An 18,191-nucleotide genomic window follows, 5' to 3' on the forward strand; every position below is an offset into this window, starting at 1 on the left:
TAAGGATAAAACAGTATTATCCTTTAACTGCAAGAATGCATGTTCAAGTCATCATGTGTCCGTGTTTGACATGACAAATAAAGTTTGACATGCAATCTATATATAAACTAGGCCAATAATTAGCCTCGGAAAAACAGGCTTCTCAAAGTTAACGAGACAGGATTTTGGAAGGCTGGCCACATGAGACTAGCTAATAATTAACAGGTGTTAATAAATAACTTTGAATCCACCCCTTTGTAAATAAGTGTACAATACCCTTTACCATTACCCTTTTATATGACCCCTTTACTTTTTATATTTAAGTCGACATTACCATTATATACACATTACCCTTTTATATTACCCTTTTATATTACCCTTACATTACTCTTTTAAATGTTATTAACTCTGAAAAATAATGGCCAAAACTTAGTTAACTGGGCCCTAGGTTGGTAAATACAAAATAAAATACCTGTTTTTTTAACAGTGGCTACATTCTCAGAAAAGCAGTATTACATAACAAGATCAAGCAAGAGCTTAATTATTATCCGCTTGAATAAGCTTCACTGAAGAATTCAGCTGTGAATCCTCTTGTATGAGCAAAAACTACAACTGTTTGGCTTGTGGGATACAGGTAAGTTAGCAAACAAATCATTGTTACAGTGAATTAATTTACCTACTTTCCAGCTTCTAAAGCTCTTTGCATTACAAAGGTGTCTTGAGATTAGCTTTTAAGTCTGTGAGTCTGTTAGAAGCTGGGGGTGTCACGATCGTCTGAAGGAGGAGACCATGCGCAGCGTTGCGAGTGAACATGATGACTTTATTAAATAAAGCAACCACGAAGAAAACAACAAATGACGAAACGTGAAGTTCAAATACTGAAACACACTAACAGAAACACAGAAACAATAACCCACAAAACAAAGGAGAAAACACACAGAATATATATGGCTCCCAATCAGAGATAACGAGCCGACAGCTGACACTCGTTACCTCCGATTGGGAGTCATCGACCAATCACCACATGACACAAACAAAATGAAACTCACCCATCCCCAACACCACCAAATGAAATACACCCAAACACAAGAAAATGAACAACCCTGGCTCAATATAAACGTCCATAGAGCCAGAGTGTTACAAGTACCCCCTAAAGGTGCGAACTCCGGGCGCACCAACATCAGGACTAGGGGAGGGTCTGGGTGGGCGTCTGTCCATGGTGGCGGCTCTGGCCCCGGTCGTGATCCCCACCCCACCACAGTCACAACCTGCTTCGGTAGCCTCCTCCCAATGACCACCCTCCACCTAACCCCACCTGGACTAAGGGGCAACCCCGGACTAAGGGGGCAGCATCGGCCTAAGGGGCAGCACCGGGATAAGGGGCAGCACCGGGATAAGGGGGCAGCACCGGGCTAAGGGGGACAGCACCGGACTAAGGGGGCAGCACCGGACTACGGGCAGTACCGGACTAAAGGGCAGTACAGGACTAAGGGGCAGCACCGGGCTAGGGGCAGTACCGGACTACGGGGCAGCACCGGGCTAAGGGGCGGCACCGGACTCAGGGGCAGCACCGGACTAAGGGGCAGCACCGGACTAAGGGGCAGCACCGGGCTAAAGGGCAGCACCGGACTAAGGGGGCAGCACCGGGCTAAGGGGCAGCACCTGACTAGATGGCGGATCCTGGCTGGCTGGCTCGGCGGATCCTCGGGACGGCTCTGGCGGATCCTGGCGGGACGGCTCTGGCGGATCCTGGCGGGGGCGGCTCTGGCGGATCACGGCTGGACGGCTCTGGCGGATCCCGGCTGGGCGGCTCTGGCGGATCTCGGCTGGACGGCTCTGGCGGATCCCGGCTGGACGGCTCTGGCGGATCTCGCTGGACGGCTCTGGCGGATCCCGGCTGGACGGCTCTGGCGGATCTCGGCTGGGCGGCTCTGGCGGATCCCGGCTGGACGGCTCTGGCGGATCCCGGCTGGACGGCTCTGGCGGATCCCGGCTGGACGGCTCTGGCGGATCCCGGCTGGACGGCTCTGGCGGATCCCGGCTGGACGGCACTGGCGGATCCCGGCTGGGCGGCTCTGGCGGATCCCGGCTGGACGGCTCTGGCGGATCTCGGCTGACGGCTCTGGCGGATCCCGGCTGGGCGGCTCTGGCGGATCTCGGCTGGGCGGCTTATGAGCGCTTGGCAGACGGGCAGTTCAGACGCCCTAGGGCAGACGGCAGACTCTGGCCGGCTGGCGGCGCTACATCGTGGACCTGGTGCGTGGAGTAGGAACAGACCGGTCCGTGCCGGGAACACCCACCACTGGCCTTAACTGGGGATCAAGAACGGACCGGACCAGACTGGGAACACACTTAGTCTCTCATGCCGTGCCACAACAACTTCCCTCCCTCTACTCGCCAATGGCTCCCGTAATCCGATAGCCTTCTCTCAGCTCTACCTGTGGCAGCCTCCTGCTGCCCAGGCGCCCAAGCCATGTGCCCCCCAAAAAATTTTTTTGGGAGTAACCACGGGCTTCCAGCCTCGACTCGCGCTTCCTCTTCATACCACCTCCTCTCGGCTGCAGCTGCCTCAGCTCTTCACGAGGGCGGTGATATTCCTCCTCATACCACCTCCTCTCGGCTGCAGCTGCCTCCAGCTCTTCACGAGGGCAGTGATATTCCTCCGGTTGTGCCCAAGGACCCTTTCCAGCCCGAATCTCCTCCCATGTCCAAAAATCCTTAGGGAGGCGTCCATAAATCCTGCGTAGGTAGGTCCTGTTGCCGCTTGTTACGCCGCTTGGTCCTCTTGTGGTGGGTTATTCTGTCACGATCGTCTGAAGGAGGAGACCAATGCGCAGCGTTGCGAGTGAACATGATGACTTTATTAAATAAAGCAACCACGAAGAAAACAACAAATGACGAAACGTGAAGTTCAAATACTGAAACACACTAACAGAAACACAGAAACAATAACCCACAAAACAAAGGAGAAAACACACAGAATATATATGGCTCCCAATCAGAGATAACGAGCCGACAGCTGACACTCGTTACCTCGATTGGGAGTCATCGACCAATCACCACATGACACAAACAAAATGAAACTCACCCATCCCCAACACCACCAAATGAAATACACCCAAACACAAGAAAATGAACAACCCTGGCTCAATATAAACGTCCATAGAGCCCGAGAGTGTTACAGGGGGGACTTAGTTGGGGACTTAAGTCAGTCCGAGTCCACCTGATACAACAACAAGAGTTGTTCTTTTGCATTCTGTTCAACCTGCCTTCTGATTTCTCCTATCATTCAGATGAAAGATGGCAAGCCACAATGGAAGCATAAACTCATGCCTTCTCATATCTTTTATTGGTTGCTTCTTGGAGAATCTGCGATGGTGGGAAAATTCTGGTATTTCCCTTAGAAGGGAGTCACTGGGTGAACATGGACATTCTGATCAAGGCTCTTCACTCTCAGGGACACACCGTCACAGTGGTACGAACAACTAAAAGTTGGTATATTAAAGAAGAGTCTCTTCAATACAGTTCTATTACAATACCTGTCACTGATGGTGTGGAATTTGAGGAATTTGTAAAGCCAATCATAAAGAAAGTCATTGATATAGAGAGAGGAACGAGCTCTGTATTAAACTTTATACATTTGCAAATTGAGATGTTCTCTGCAATGTCTAAGGTTCATGGACTGGAATGTGACTTCGCAACTGCTGTATTGAAAGACAAGGATTTAATGAAGACCCTAAAGGAGAGCCAGTATGACCTGGTGCTTACTGACCCAGCATGGGGGACTGGTATTTTGGTGGCTCACTATCTTCAGCTACCTCTAGTCTACAATGTACGGTGGGTAACCAGTGGAGAGGGACATTTAGCCATTGCGCCATCCCCCATGTCTTATATACCGATGACTGGATCAGGGCTCTCACACTATATGACTTTCACAGAGAGAGTAAAGAATATGCTTTTCTATTTGCTATTTACTGTTCAGGATAGATTGACTCTCCGGCCACATTACTAGGCTGTTTGTAATGAGATTTTCCAACCAGGTGTGGACTTCTATGAGTTATTACAGGGGGCTGATCTATGGCTCATGAGAGTTGACTTTGTGTTTGAATTCCCTCGTCCCACCATGCCTAATGTTATCTATATGGGAGGGTTCCAATGTAAACCTGCCAAGCCTCTTCCCCAAGAACTGGAGGAGTTTGTTCAGAGTTCTGGGGAGCATGGAGTCATTATCATGTCTTTGGGGACTTTAGTTGGACAGCTTCCACATGATATAGCTGATGTGATTGCTGCTGCTTTTGCCCAACTGCCTCAGAAGGTCATCTGGAGGTACAAAGGAGACAGGCCAGCTACTCTGGGCAACAACACCTTACTAGTTGACTGGATGCCTCAGAATGATCTGTTAGGACACCCGAAGACAAAGCTGTTTGTAGCTCACGGAGGAACAAATGGACTTCATGAGGCTATTTACCATGGAATTCCTGTTGTGGGTCTACCTCTGTTTTCTGATCAATATGACAACCTCCTTTGTCTGAAAGAGAGAAGAGGAGCAAAGCTTTTATCTTTGGCAACAGTAGACAAGAACAATAACTTCCTAGAGGCCTTACAGGAAGTTCTGGATGAGCCGTCCTACAGGATGAACATGCAGAGACTCTCCAGGCTACACAGGGACGTGCCAATGGAGCCCCTGGACACTGCCCTCTTCTGGATTGAGTTTGTCATGAGACACAAAGGTGCTGCTCACCTGCGTACAGAGTCCTACAGAATGCCCTGGTACTCCTACCACTCTGTGGATGTTGTCCTGATATTGTTGGCTGTTGTGTCAGTGCTTCTTCTTCTTCTTGTTGCAATAGTCCGATATTTATGCGTTGGAAAATGCTTGAAAATAAAGATTAAAAGTGAATGAGCATATCCAATTCTCCACATTCTGGTGCACACAAATAATAGGATATGTATAAAATAAAGCTGCAATATGTAACTTGTTGGGTGACCCGACAAAATTCACATAGATATGTGAGTTATAGATCTGTCATTCTTATTGAAAGCAAGTCTAAGAAGCGGTAGATCTGTTCTTTGTGCGCTATTTCTATGCTTCCCATGTTTTAAGTTTTGTTTTTGCGTCTTTTACTTTCAGTTTTGTACACCAGCTTCAAACAGCTGAAAATACAATATTTTTGGTTACGGAAAATATATTTCACAGTGGTTTAGATGGTACAATGATTCTCTACACTAAACTTGCTTGTTTTGTCACATAAACTGAGGCAAACTATTACAATTTTAGCAACCAGGAAATGGCAGAGCGATTTCTGCATAGTGCATCTTTAAATCATGTAAATGTATAATGTTGAATTGAAGCCAATATAATAAAATGCTAATGTATAAATTAGTGTGTAATATATTTGTTGTCAAGTTTTTCCAGATGGTTGTGCATTTTGTGATCCAATCCTACACTGCAAACATTTACTGTAAGTGTTACATTCACAGTGTTAACAGGTTTCTTTACTAAGGTAAAAAAAAACTAAAAACCTCGCCCATCTTTATCATATTTCCCACCGTGCTCTATTGCAGGTTGATGTTTAGAATTGTTTGTTTCAATATCTGTGTTTTTGCATGTACATTGATTGATTGATCTTATGCTACAGAAAGATACAGTGGGGAAAAAAGTATTTAGTCAGCCACCAATTGTGCAAGTTCTCCCACTTAAAAAGATGAGAGAGGCCTGTAATTTTCATCATAGGTACACGTCAACTATGACAGGCAAAATGATTTTTTATGAATTTATTTGCAAATTATGGTGGAAAATAAGTATTTGGTCACCTACAAACAAGCAAGATTTCTGGCTCTCACAGACCTGTAACTTCTTCTTTAAGAGGCTCCTCTGTCCTCCACTCGTTACCTGTATTAATGGCACCTGTTTGAACTTGTTATCAGTATAAAAGACACCTGTCCACAACCTCAAACAGTCACACTCCAAACTCCACTATGGTCAAGACCAAAGAGCTGTCAAAGGACACCAGAAACAAAATTGTAGACCTGCACCAGGCTGGGAAGACTGAATCTGCAACAGGTAAGCAGCTTGGTTTGAGGAAATCAACTGTGGGAGCAATTATTAGGAAATGGAAGACATACAAGACCACTGATAATCTCCCTCGATCTGGGGCTCCACGCAAGATCTCACCCCATGGGGTCAAAATGATCACAAGAACGGTGAGCAAAAATCCCAGAACCACACGGGGGACCTAGTGAATGACCTGCAGAGAGCTGGGACCAAAGTAACAAAGCCTACCATCAGTAACACACTACGCGCCAGGGACTCAAATCCTGCAGTGCCAGACGTGTCCCCCTGCTTAAGCCAGTACTTGTCCAGGCCCGTCTGAAGTTTGCTAGAGTGCATTTGGATGATCCAGAAGAGGATTGGGAGAATGTCATATGGTCAGATGAAACCAAAATAGAACTTTTTGGTAAAAACTCAACTCATCGTGTTTGGAGGACAAAAAATGCTGAGTTGCATCCAAAGAACACCATACCTACTGTGAAGCATGGGGGTGGAAACATCATGCTTTGGGGCTGTTTTTCTGCAAAGGGACCAGGATGACTGATCCGTGTAAAGGAAAGAATGAATGGGGCCATGTATCGTGAGATTTTGAGTGAAAACCTCCTTCCATCAGCAAGGGCATTGAAGATGAAACGTGGCTGGGTCTTTCAGCATGACAATGATCCCAAACACACCGCCCAGGCAACGAAGGAGTGGCTTCGTAGAAAGCATTTCAAGGTCCTGGAGTGGCCTAGCCAGTCTCCAGATCTCAACCCCATAGAAAATCTTTGGAGGGAGTTGAAAGTCCGTGTTGCCCAGCGACAGCCCCAAAACATCACTGCTCTAGAGGAGATCTGCATGGAGGAATGGGCCAAAATACCAGCAACAGTGTGTGAAAACCTTGTGAAGACTTACAGAAAACGTTTGACCTGTGTCATTGCCAACAAAGGGTATATAACAAAGTATTGAGAAACTTTTGTTATTGACCAAATACTTATTTTCCACCATAATTTGCAAATATATTCATTAAAAATCCTACAATGTGATTTTCAGGAATTCTTTTTCTCATTTTGTCTGTCATAGTTGACGTGTACCTATGATGAAAATTACAGGCCTCTCATCTTTTTAAGTGGGAGAACTTGCACAATTGGTGGCTGACTAAATACTTTTTTCCCCCACTGTACATACTTTGCCAGCATAATGTGATTTGCAGGCCTGATGTGGCTTGTGAGCCAAGAAATTCAGACCACTGTGTTAGGGAGATGTCACGGTTTCGGCCGAGACTGCTCCTCCTCCTGGTTCGGGCAGGTTTCGGCGGTCGTCCCCCCCGGAGTACTAGCTGCCACCGATCTATGTTTCATGTTCGTTTGGTTTTGTCTTGATGTTGTACACCTGTGTCTATTTAGTTCTCGTTGTGTGTGTTTGGTGTTGTGTGTGATTGCTCTTCTGTTTTGGTGTTTGAGCTACGTACTTCCCTCCGTTGTTTTGGAGAGGTTTTCGCACGTTAGTGCGCCGTTTGTTTGACGCCTGTGTGCGCCTGTATTTCGCCTCCGGGCTTATTGTACTCGTTTACTACGTGAATATTTCACTAAAGTCTTTTGGACTTAGCTTCTGCGTCCTGCGCTTGATTCCTGCACCACACCCACCTTCAGCACCCCCTGACAGGAGAAACTAGGGCATCAAAGAAAGGCCATATGATATATGTAATGTATTGTCATTAAGGGTTTAATCTTAATTAAACGATAACACTTAGGCACTCACTTCGTGAAGGCTACAGGACTGGAAGTGAATGAACGAATGCAACAACCTCTGTCACTAACTAACACAGTCATGGGTGTTAACTCCATCATTCCCTCAAAAGGCACACTGGTAAATATACAAATAAGATTTTACACCCTACAGTGTTAAAATATAATAAACTGCTGGAGTAAAAATGTTGTCTGATGGAGTTGATTATTAACATCTGCTACAGAGTTTATTTTCTTACACATTCAAAACTGTTACTTTAACATCAGTTAAGTTGGACTCATATACATTCTGACATAGTACAATGTACAATCTCAGAGTTTTGCTGTGTACAGCTGAAATGGACAACCTCATAGCCTTAAAATAATAACAATATATGCCATTTAGAAGACACTTTTATCCAAAGTCACTTATAGTCATGCGTGCATAAATTTTTTGTATATGAGTGACCCCAGCCTTCACAAAAACATATTGTATATGTCAAACATTTACAAGTTGGTGAAAGTCCACAAACACAGGAACATTGTGTTCACTCAGATGAACTCATTGAACTCTCACTCTCGTTGAGGGATTTTCTGTTGATGATTACATCTGTCAAATAATTGATTAGGGTAGGTCTATTGATGTGTTTAAACAGAAACAATGTGAACGTTAACAAGGTAACTAAAGTACACTGAGTGTACAAATATTAGGAACACCTTCCTAATATTAAGTTGCAATTTTGTCCTCAGAACAGTCTCAATTTATCAGGGCATGGACTCTACAAGGTGTCGAAAGCGTTCCACAGGGATGCTGGCCCATGTTGACTCCAGAGGTTCCCACAGTTGTGTCAAGTTGGCTGGATGTCCTTTGGATGGTGGACCATTCTTGATACAAACTGTTGAGCGTGAAAAACCCAGCTGCAAGATGTAACTTTTTGGGCGACCTGACAAAATTAACATAGATATGTGAGTTATAGATCACACTCAAACCAGTGCACCTTACACCTACTACCATACCCCGTTCAAAAGCACTTCAATCTTTTGTCTTGCCCATTCACCCTATGAATGGCACACACACACAATCCATGTCTCAATTCTCTCAAGGTTTAAAAATCCTTCTTTGACCTGTCTCCTCCCCTTCATCTACACTGATTTAAGTGGATTTAACAAATGACATCAATAAGGGATCATAGCTTTCACCTCGATTCACCTGGTCAGTCTATGTCAAGGAAAGAGCACGTGTTTCTAATGGTTTGTACACTCAGTGTATATTCTTTACGATATCCTATCCCTGGAAGAGAGCCAGTTAGACCAGGTGCTTACAGACCCAGCAATGGGAGCAGGTATTTTGGTGGCTCGCTATATCCAGCTACCTCTAGTCTACAATGTATGGTGGGTAAACAGTGGAGATGGACAATTAGCCATTGCACCATTCCCCATGTCTTACAGTGCCTTGCAAAAGTATTCATCCCCATTGGCGTTTTTCCTATTTTGTTGCATTACAACCTGTAATTTAAATGGATTTTAATTTGGATTTCATGTGATGGACATACACAAAATAGTCAAAATTGGTGAAGTGAAATGAAAAAAATAACTTGTTTCAAAAAAATTTGAACAAATAAATAACGGAAAAGTGGTGCGTGCATATGTATTCACCCCCTTTGCTATGAAGCGCCTAAATAAGATCTGGTGCAACCAATTACCTTCAGAAGTCACATAATTAGTTACATAAAGTCCACCTGTGTGCAATCTAAGTGTCACATGATCTGTCACATGATCTCAGTATACAGTTGACGTCGGAAATTCACATAAACCTTAGCCAAATACATTTAAACTCAGTTTATCTCAATTCCTGACGTTTAATCCTAGTAAAAATTCCCTGTCTTAGGTCAGTTAGGATCACCACTTTATTTTAAAGAATGTGAATTGTCAGAATAATAGTAGAGAGAATGATATATTTCAGCTTTTATTTCTTTCATCACATTCCCAGTGGGTCAGAAGTTTACATACACTCAATTAGTATTTGGTATTTGCCTTTAAATTGTTTAACTTGGGTCAAACGATTCGGGTAGCCTTCCACAAGCTTCCCACAATAAGTTGGTTGAATTTTGGCCCATTCCTCCTGACAGACCTGGTGTAACTGAGTCAGGTTTGTAGGCCTCCTTGCTCGCACATGCATTTTCAGTTCTGCCCACACATTTTCTATAGGATTGAGGTCAAGGCTTTGTGATGGCCACTCCAATACCTTGACTTTGTTGTCCTTAAGCCATTTTGCCACAACTTTGGAAGTATGCTTGGGGTCATTGTCCATTTGGAAGACCCATTTGCGACCAAGCTTTAACTTCCTGACTGATGTCTTGAGATGTTGCTTAAATATATCCACATAATTTTCCTTCCTCATGATGCCATCTATATTGTGAAGTGCACATGTCCCTCCTGCAGCAAAGCACCGGCACAGCATGATGCTGCCAACCCCGTGCTTCACGGTTGGGATGGTGTTCTTCGAATTGCAAGCCCACCCCTGTCTCATCCAAACATAACGATGGTCATTATGGCTAAACAGTTATATTTTTGTTTAATCAGACCAGAGGACAGCTCTTCAAAAAGTACGATCTTTGTCCCCATGTGCAGTTGCAAACCGTAGTCTTGCTTCTTTATGGAGGTTTTGGAGCAGTGGCTTCTTCCTTGCTGAGCGGCCTTTCAGGTTATGTCAATATAGGACTAATTTTACTGTGGATATAGATACTTTTGTACCTGTTTCCTCCAGCATCTTCACAAGGTCCTTTGCTGTTGTTCTGGGATTGATTTGCACTTTTCGCACCAAAGTACGTTCATCTCTAGGAGACAGAACGGGTCTCCTTCCTGAGCGGTATGACGGCTGCATGGTCCCATGGTGTTTATACTTGCGTACCATTGTTTGTACAGGTGAACGTGGTACCTTCAGGCATTTGGAAATTGCTCCCAAGGATGAACCAGACTTGTGGAGGTCTACAAATTTGTTTCTGAGGTTTGGCTGATTTATTTTGATTTTCCCATGATGTCAAGCAAAGAGGCACTGAGTTTGAAGGTAGGCCTTGCAATACATCCACAGGTACACCTCCAATTGACTCAAATAATGTCGATTAGCCTATCAGAAGCTTCTAAAGCCATTACATCATTTTCTGGAATTGTCCAAGCTGTTTAAAGGCACAGTCAACTTAGTGTATGTAAACTTCTGACCCACTGGAATTGTGATACAGTGAATTATAAGTGAAATAATCTGTCTGTAAACAATTGCTGGAAAAATTACTTGCATCATGCACAAAGTAGATGTCCTAACCGACTTGCCAAAACTATAATTCGTTAACAAGAAATGTGTGGAGTGGTTGAAAAACGAGTTTGAATGACTCCAACCTAAGTGTATGTAAACTTCTGACATCAACTGTATATACACCTGTTCTGAAAGGCCCCAGAGTGTGCAACACCACTAAGCAAGGGGCACCACCAAGCAAGCAGCACCATGAAGACCAAGGAGCTCTCCAAACAGGTCAGGGACAAAGTTGTGGAGAAGTACAGATCAGGGTTGGGTTATAAAAAAATATCTGAAACTTTTAACGTCCCACGGAGCACCATTAAATCCATTATTAAAAAATGGAAAGAATATGGCACCACAACAAACCTGCCAAGTGAGGGCCGCCCACCAAAACTCACGGACCAGGCAAGGAGGGCATTAATCAGAGAGGCAACAAAGAGACCAAAGATAACCCTGAAGGAGCTGCAAAGCTCCACGGCGGAGATTGGAGTATCTGTCCATAGGACCACTTTAAGCCGTACACTCCACAGAGCTGGCTTTACGGAAGAGTGGCCAGAAGAAAGACATTGCTTGAAGAAAAAAATAAGCAAACACGTTTGGTGTTCGCCAAAAGCCATGTGGGAGACTCCCCAAAAATATGGAAGAAGGTACTCTGGTCAGATGAGACTAAAATTGAGCTTTTTGGCCATCAAGGAAAACGCTATGTCTGGCGCAAACCCAACACCTCTCATCACCCCGTAAACACCATCGCCACAGTGAAGCATGGTGGTGGCAGCATCATGCTGTGGGGATGATTTTCATCGGCAGGGACTGGGAAACTGGTCAGAATTGAAGGAATGATGGATGGCGCTAAATACAGGGAAATTATTGAGGGAAACCTGTTTCAGTGATTTGAGATTGGGACGGAGGTTCACCTTCCAGCAGGACAATGACCCTAAGCATGCTGCTATAGCAACACTCGAGTGGTTTAAGGGGAAACATTTAAATGTCTTGGAATGGTCTAGTCAAAGCCCAGACCTCAATCCAATTGAGAATCTGTGGTGTGACTTAAAGATTGCTGTACACCAGTGGAACCCATCCAACTTGAAGGAGCTGGAGCAGTTTTGCCTTGAAGAATGGGCAAAAATCCCAGTGGCTAGATGTACCAAGCTTGTAGAGACATACCCCAAGAGACTTGCAGCTGTAATTGTTGCAAACGTGGCTCTACAAAGTATTGGGTTTGGGGGGGGGTGAATAGTAGTTATGCACGCTCAAGTTTTCTGTTTTTTTTGTCTTATTTCTTGTTTGTTTCACAATAAAACATATTTGCATCTTCAAAGTGGTAGGCATGTTGTGTAAATCAAATTTTAATTCCAGGTTGTAAGGCAAAAAATAGGAAAAATGCCAAGGGGGGTGAATACTTTCGCAAGCCACTGTATATTCCTGTGACTGGATCATGGCTCTCACACAAAATGACCTTCACAGATAGAGTAAAGAATATGCTTTTCTATTTGCTTTGGGAAGCTCAGGACAGATGTTTTATCCAGCCACATTACCAAGATGTTTGTAATGGGTTTTTCCAACCAGGTGTGGACTTCTATGAGTTATTACAGGGGGCTGATCTATGGCTCATGAGAGTTGACTTTGTGTTTGAGTTTCCTCGTCCCACCATGCCTAATGTGATCTATAGAGGGTTTAAATTTATGGGAGTGTGCCAATTGTCCCTATCATGTGGGGTAGAAAAAGCATGAGGTAGTTCTATATAGGCAATTCTGTGAGGGTTTCTTTGACGTGTTTGGACCAGAAAATCTTGTTGTTTGACATTGTGAAATGTGTCTGCTATGTTAAACAATAGTTTAATGAGTAATATTATACATCCATATTATAATCATGTTCACTCACTGAGTTTTGAGTAACCATCACTGTGACTTTAACAAATGGAAAGGTTCTCATAAAAGCAGTACTTTGACCTTTACTTAACCCTTATAAACCAACATGCCACACAAAAGCCAAAGTAAGCTACACATTTTACATGTGGCCTCCACATACATAATTTGAAGATCAACTGGTAAGTAACATTGCACTGCATCTTACCTCCAGACTGAATAAGCTAATAATAATTACGTTAAGTTAATGTTCATGGGCAAGGATGAAATGTATTGTGAGATATTGTTTACATACTGTATCAAATGTGAATCTAAATGAAGAATAAAGTTTCATCTTCATTTTCTCAAACTCTCCAAACCCTAAAGATAATTAATTATGCACCATTGAGAACAGCTTTCATGGTCTTTCATGATTTGTATCAAATTAAATTGCATTTATTGGTCGCATACGCATATTTAGCAGATGTTATCGTGGGTGTAGCGAAATGCTTGTACATAAATGAGAATATATAGTCAGCTAACTGACTATATGTCAAAATCTGTTCAATGTGTCATACAAACTGAATATGATTTCCCATCTCTGTTTGTTTTATATTTCAGATAAATGTTGACATACATTGGAAGCATGACTTTGTGCCTATTGATATTTCTGTTGATTATGTGTGGTTCAGTTTGCCATGGTGGGAAGTTGCTGGTCTTTCCCGGGGAGGGAAGTCACTGGGTTAACATGGACATTCTGATCAAGGCTCTCCACTCTCAGGGACACACCGTCACAGTGGTACGAACAACAAAAAGTTGGTACATCAAAGAAGAGTCGCCCTACTACAGTTCTATTACAATACCTGTCACTGATGCTATGGATGAGGAATTTGTAAAGCCAATCATAAAGAAAGTCATTGATATAGAGAGAGGAACGAGCTCTGTATTAAACTTTATACATTTGCAAATTGAGATGTTCTCTTCAATGTCTAAGGTTCATAAACATGCATGTGACTTGGCAACTGCTGTATTGAAAGACAAGGATTTAATAAAGACCCTAAAGGAGAGCCAGTATGACCTGGTGCTTACTGACCCAGCATGGGGAGCCGGTATTTTGGTGGCTCACTATCTTCAGCTACCTCTAGTCTACAATGTACGGTGGGTAATCAGTGGAGAGGGACATTTAACTATTGCACCATCACCAATGTCGTACATTCCAATGACTTTATCAGGACATTCAGACAAAATGACTTTCACAGAGAGAGTAAAGAATATGCTTTTCTATTTGCTATTTACTGTTCAGGATAGATTGACTCTCCGGCCACATTACCAGGCTGTTTGTGATGAGTTTTTCCAACCAGGTGTGGACTTCTATGAGTTATTACAGGGGGCTGATCTTTGGCTCATGAGAGTTGACTTTGTGTTTGAATTCCCTCGTCCCACCATGCCTAATGTTATCTATATGGGAGGGTTCCAATGTAAACCTGCCAAGCCTCTTCCCCAAGAACTGGAGGAGTTTGTTCAGAGTTCTGGGGAGCATGGAGTCATTATCATGTCTTTGGGGACTTTTGTCACTGAGTTTCCACATGATATAGCTGATGTGATTGCTGCTGCTTTTGCCCAACTGCCTCAGAAGGTCATCTGGAGACACAAAGGAGACAGGCCAGCTACTCTGGGCAACAACACATTACTAGTTGACTGGATGCCTCAGAATGATCTGTTAGGACACCCGAAGACAAGGCTGTTTGTAGCTCACGGAGGAACAAATGGGGTTCAAGAGGCTATTTACCATGGAATTCCTGTTGTGGGTCTACCTCTGTTTTTTGATCAATATGACAACCTCCTTCGTCTGAAAGAGAGAGGAGGAGCAAAGCTTTTATCTATGGCAACAGTAGACAAGAACAATAACTTCCTAGAGGCCTTACAGGAAGTTCTGGATGAGCCGTCCTACAGGATGAACATGCAGAGACTCTCCAGGCTACACAGGGACGTGCCAATGGGGCCCCTGGACACTGCCCTCTTCTGGATTGAGTTTGTCATGAGACACAAAGGTGCTGCTCACCTGCGTACAGAGTCCTACAGAATGCCCTGGTACTCCTACCACTCTGTAGATGTTGTCCTGATATTGTTGGCTGTTGTGTCAGTGCTTCTTCTTCTTCTTGTTGCAATAGTCAGATATTTATGCATTAGAACATGTTTGAAAAGAAAGATTAAAAGTGAATGAGCAGATCCAATTCTCCACATTTTGATGCAAAAGGAATAAATACAATCGTGAAAATGTATGATGTTGAATTGATGCCATCATAATAAAATGTGAATGTATAATTTAGTTTGGAATATATTTGTCGTCAAGTATTTCATGATGGCTGTGCATTTTGTGATTCAATCCACTGAAATTAAAAACCTCATTGCATAACATAATAATAATATATGCTATTAAGTGCATACATTGTACATATACACTACCGTTCAGAAGTTTGGGGTCACTTAGAAATGTCCTTGTTTTTTCGAAAGAAAAGCAATTTTTTGTCCATTAAAATAACATCAAATTGATCAGAAATACAGTGTAGACATTGTTAATGTTGTAAATGGCTATTGTAGCAGGAAATGGCTGGAATATCTACATTGGCGTACAGAGGCCCATTATCAGCAACCATCAGTCCTGTGTTCCAATGGCACATTGTGTTTGCTAATCCAAGTTTATCATTTTAAAAGGCTAACTGATCATTAGAAAACCCTTTTGCAATTATGTTAGCACAGATGAAAACGGTTGTGCTGATTAAAGAAGCAATACAACTGGCCTTCTTGAGACTAGTTGAGTATCTGGCGCATCAGCAATTGTGGGTTCGATTACAGGCTCAAAATGGCCAGAAACAAATAACTTTCTTCTGAAACTTGTCAGTCTATTCATGTTCTGAGAAATGAAGGCTATTCCATGCGAGAAATTGCCAAGAAACTGAAGATCTCGTACAACGCTGTGTACTACTCCCTTCACAGAACAGCGCAAACGGGCTCTAACCAGAATAGAAAGAGGAGTGGGAGGCACAACTGAGCAAGAGGACAAATACATTAGAGTGTCTAGTTTGAGAAACAGGCTTGCTATCTTAATATTTTATTTTAATTGGCCAGTCTGAGATATGGCTCTTTCTTTGCAACTCTGCCTAGGTCAGCATCCCAGAGTCACCTCTTCACTGTTGACGTTGAGACTGGTGTTTTGCGGGTACTATTTAATGAAGCTGCCACAAAAAGGGAGTAATGTAGAGATCTACGGGTCTTTAGCGACGTTCAGCCAACCTTTTGATACAGGATACAGTGATGAGTATCAAAACGGTCACCTGTAAGAAAACAAAGCATACTATGGTAGATGGCATCCAAAGGTTTAAGAGTAGTAGCAGCTACACATTGATAAATACTATCACCATAATCAAGAACAGATAAAAAGGTTGACTGAATAATCTGCTTCCTACTGCTTAGAGAAAGGCACAATCTGTTTCTGTAGAAAAAGCCAACCTTTAATCTTAGCTTCTTAACCAGCTTATCTATATGTTTTTTAAATGTCAAATCCATATAAAACCAAATGCCTAAGTATTTGTATGCGGGAACACGTTAGATTGGAGAATGAGTGAACATGTAGTTCATCTGAAACATTCTTACGAGAGTTTAAAAACAACACGTAGGTGAAAGTCCACAAGCACAGGAACATTGCGTTTACTCAGATGAACTCATTGAATTCTCACTCTCGTTGAGGGATTTTCTGTTCAAGGTTACAATATCTGTCAAATAATGGAGTACGATGGGTCCATTTATGTGTTTAAACAGAAACAACGTGAATGTTAACAAGGACACTCTAAAGTGTTGTCTTTAAGATATCCTATCCATACAGGAGAGCCAGTATGACCTGGTGTTTACTGACCCAGCATTTTGCTGTTTACTGTTCAGGACAAGTTGACTCTCCGGCCACATTACCAGGCTGTTTGTAATGAGTTTTTCCAACCAGGTGTGGAAATGATGCAGACAATTACAGTGAGGGAAAAAAGTATTTGATCCCCTGCTGATTTTGTATGTTTGCCCACTGACAAAGAAATTATCAGTCTATAATTTTAATGGTAGGTTTATTTGAACAGTGAGAGACAGAATAACAACAAAACAATCCAGAAAACGCAAGTCAAAAATGTTATGAATTGATTTGCATTTTAATGAGGGAAATAAGTATTTGACCCCTCTGCAAAACATGACATAGTACTTGGTGGCAAAACCCTTGTTGGCAATCACAGAGGTCAGACATTTCTTGTAGTTGGCCACCAGGTTTGCACACATCTAAGGAGGGATTTTGTTCCACTCCTCTTTGCAGATCTTCTCCAAGTCATTAAGGTTTCGAGGCTGACGTTTGGCAACTCGAACCTTCAGCTCCCTCCACAGATTTTCTTTGGGATTAAGGTCTGGAGACTGGCTAGGCCACTCCAGGACCTTAATGTGCCTCTTCTTGAGCCACTCCTTTGTTGCCTTGGCCGTGTGTTTTCAGTCATTGTCATGCTGGAATACCCGTCCACGACCCATTTTCAATGCCCTGGCTGAGGGAAGGAGGTTCTCACCCAAGATTGGCCCCGTCCATCGTCCCTTTGATGCGGTGAAGTTGTCCTGTCCCCTTAGCAGAAAAACACCCCCAAAGCATAATGTTTCCACCTCCATGTTTGACGGTGGGGATGGTGTTCTTGGGGTCATAGGCAGCATTCCTCCTCCTCCAAACACGGCGAGTTGAGTTGATGCCAAAGAGTTCGATTTTGGTCTCATCTGACCACAACACTTTCACCCAGTTCTCCTCTGAATCATTCAGATGTTCATTGGCAAACTTCAGACGGCCTTGTATATGTGCTTTCTTGAGCAGGGGTACCTTGCGGGCACTGCAGGATTTCAGTCCTTCACGGCGTAGTGTGTTACCAATTGTTTTCTTGGTGACTATGGTCCCAGCTGCCTTGAGATCATTGACAAGATCCTCCCGTGTAGTTCTCGGCTAATTCCTCACCGCTCTCATGATCATTGCAACTCCACGAGGTGAGATCTTGCATGGAGCCCCAGGCCGAGGGAGATTGACAGGTCTTTTGTGTTTCTTCCATTTGCGAATAATCGCACCAAATGTTGTCACCTTCTCACCAAGCTGCTTGGCGATGGTCTTGTAGCCCATTCCAGCCTTGTGTAGGTTTACAATCTTGTCCCTGACATCCTTGGAGAGCTCTTTGGTCTTGGCCATGGTGGAGAGTTTGGAATCTGATTGATTGATTGCTTCTGTGGACAGGTGTCTTTTATACAGGTAACAAGCT

At 43.4% G+C, this 18,191-nt stretch overlaps 2 protein-coding genes across 2 annotated transcripts; both read left to right on the forward strand.

The window, feature by feature from the left end:
- Positions 1 to 58: 58 nt before the first annotated feature.
- LOC121582298 (UDP-glucuronosyltransferase 2A1-like) lies at positions 59 to 5,061 on the forward strand. The gene is made up of 2 exons (XM_045217666.1): positions 59 to 613; positions 3,273 to 5,061. Exon 2 carries the CDS (start codon positions 4,064 to 4,066, stop codon positions 4,880 to 4,882), a length of 819 nt encoding a protein of 272 aa, XP_045073601.1. The 5' UTR covers positions 59 to 613; positions 3,273 to 4,063; the 3' UTR covers positions 4,883 to 5,061.
- A 7,950-nt stretch (positions 5,062 to 13,011) lies between these two features.
- On the forward strand, positions 13,012 to 15,202 carry LOC121582296 (UDP-glucuronosyltransferase 2A1-like). Its single transcript, XM_041898008.2, has 2 exons — positions 13,012 to 13,076; positions 13,495 to 15,202. The coding sequence occupies exon 2, from the start codon at positions 13,499 to 13,501 to the stop codon at positions 15,095 to 15,097; it is 1,599 nt and encodes a 532-aa protein (XP_041753942.2). The 5' UTR covers positions 13,012 to 13,076; positions 13,495 to 13,498; the 3' UTR covers positions 15,098 to 15,202.
- The last annotated feature ends 2,989 nt before the right edge of the window (positions 15,203 to 18,191 follow it).

The sequence above is a fragment of the Coregonus clupeaformis genome, unplaced genomic scaffold (assembly GCF_020615455.1).
Source record: "Coregonus clupeaformis isolate EN_2021a unplaced genomic scaffold, ASM2061545v1 scaf1172, whole genome shotgun sequence".
Classification (NCBI taxonomy): domain Eukaryota; kingdom Metazoa; phylum Chordata; class Actinopteri; order Salmoniformes; family Salmonidae; genus Coregonus; species Coregonus clupeaformis.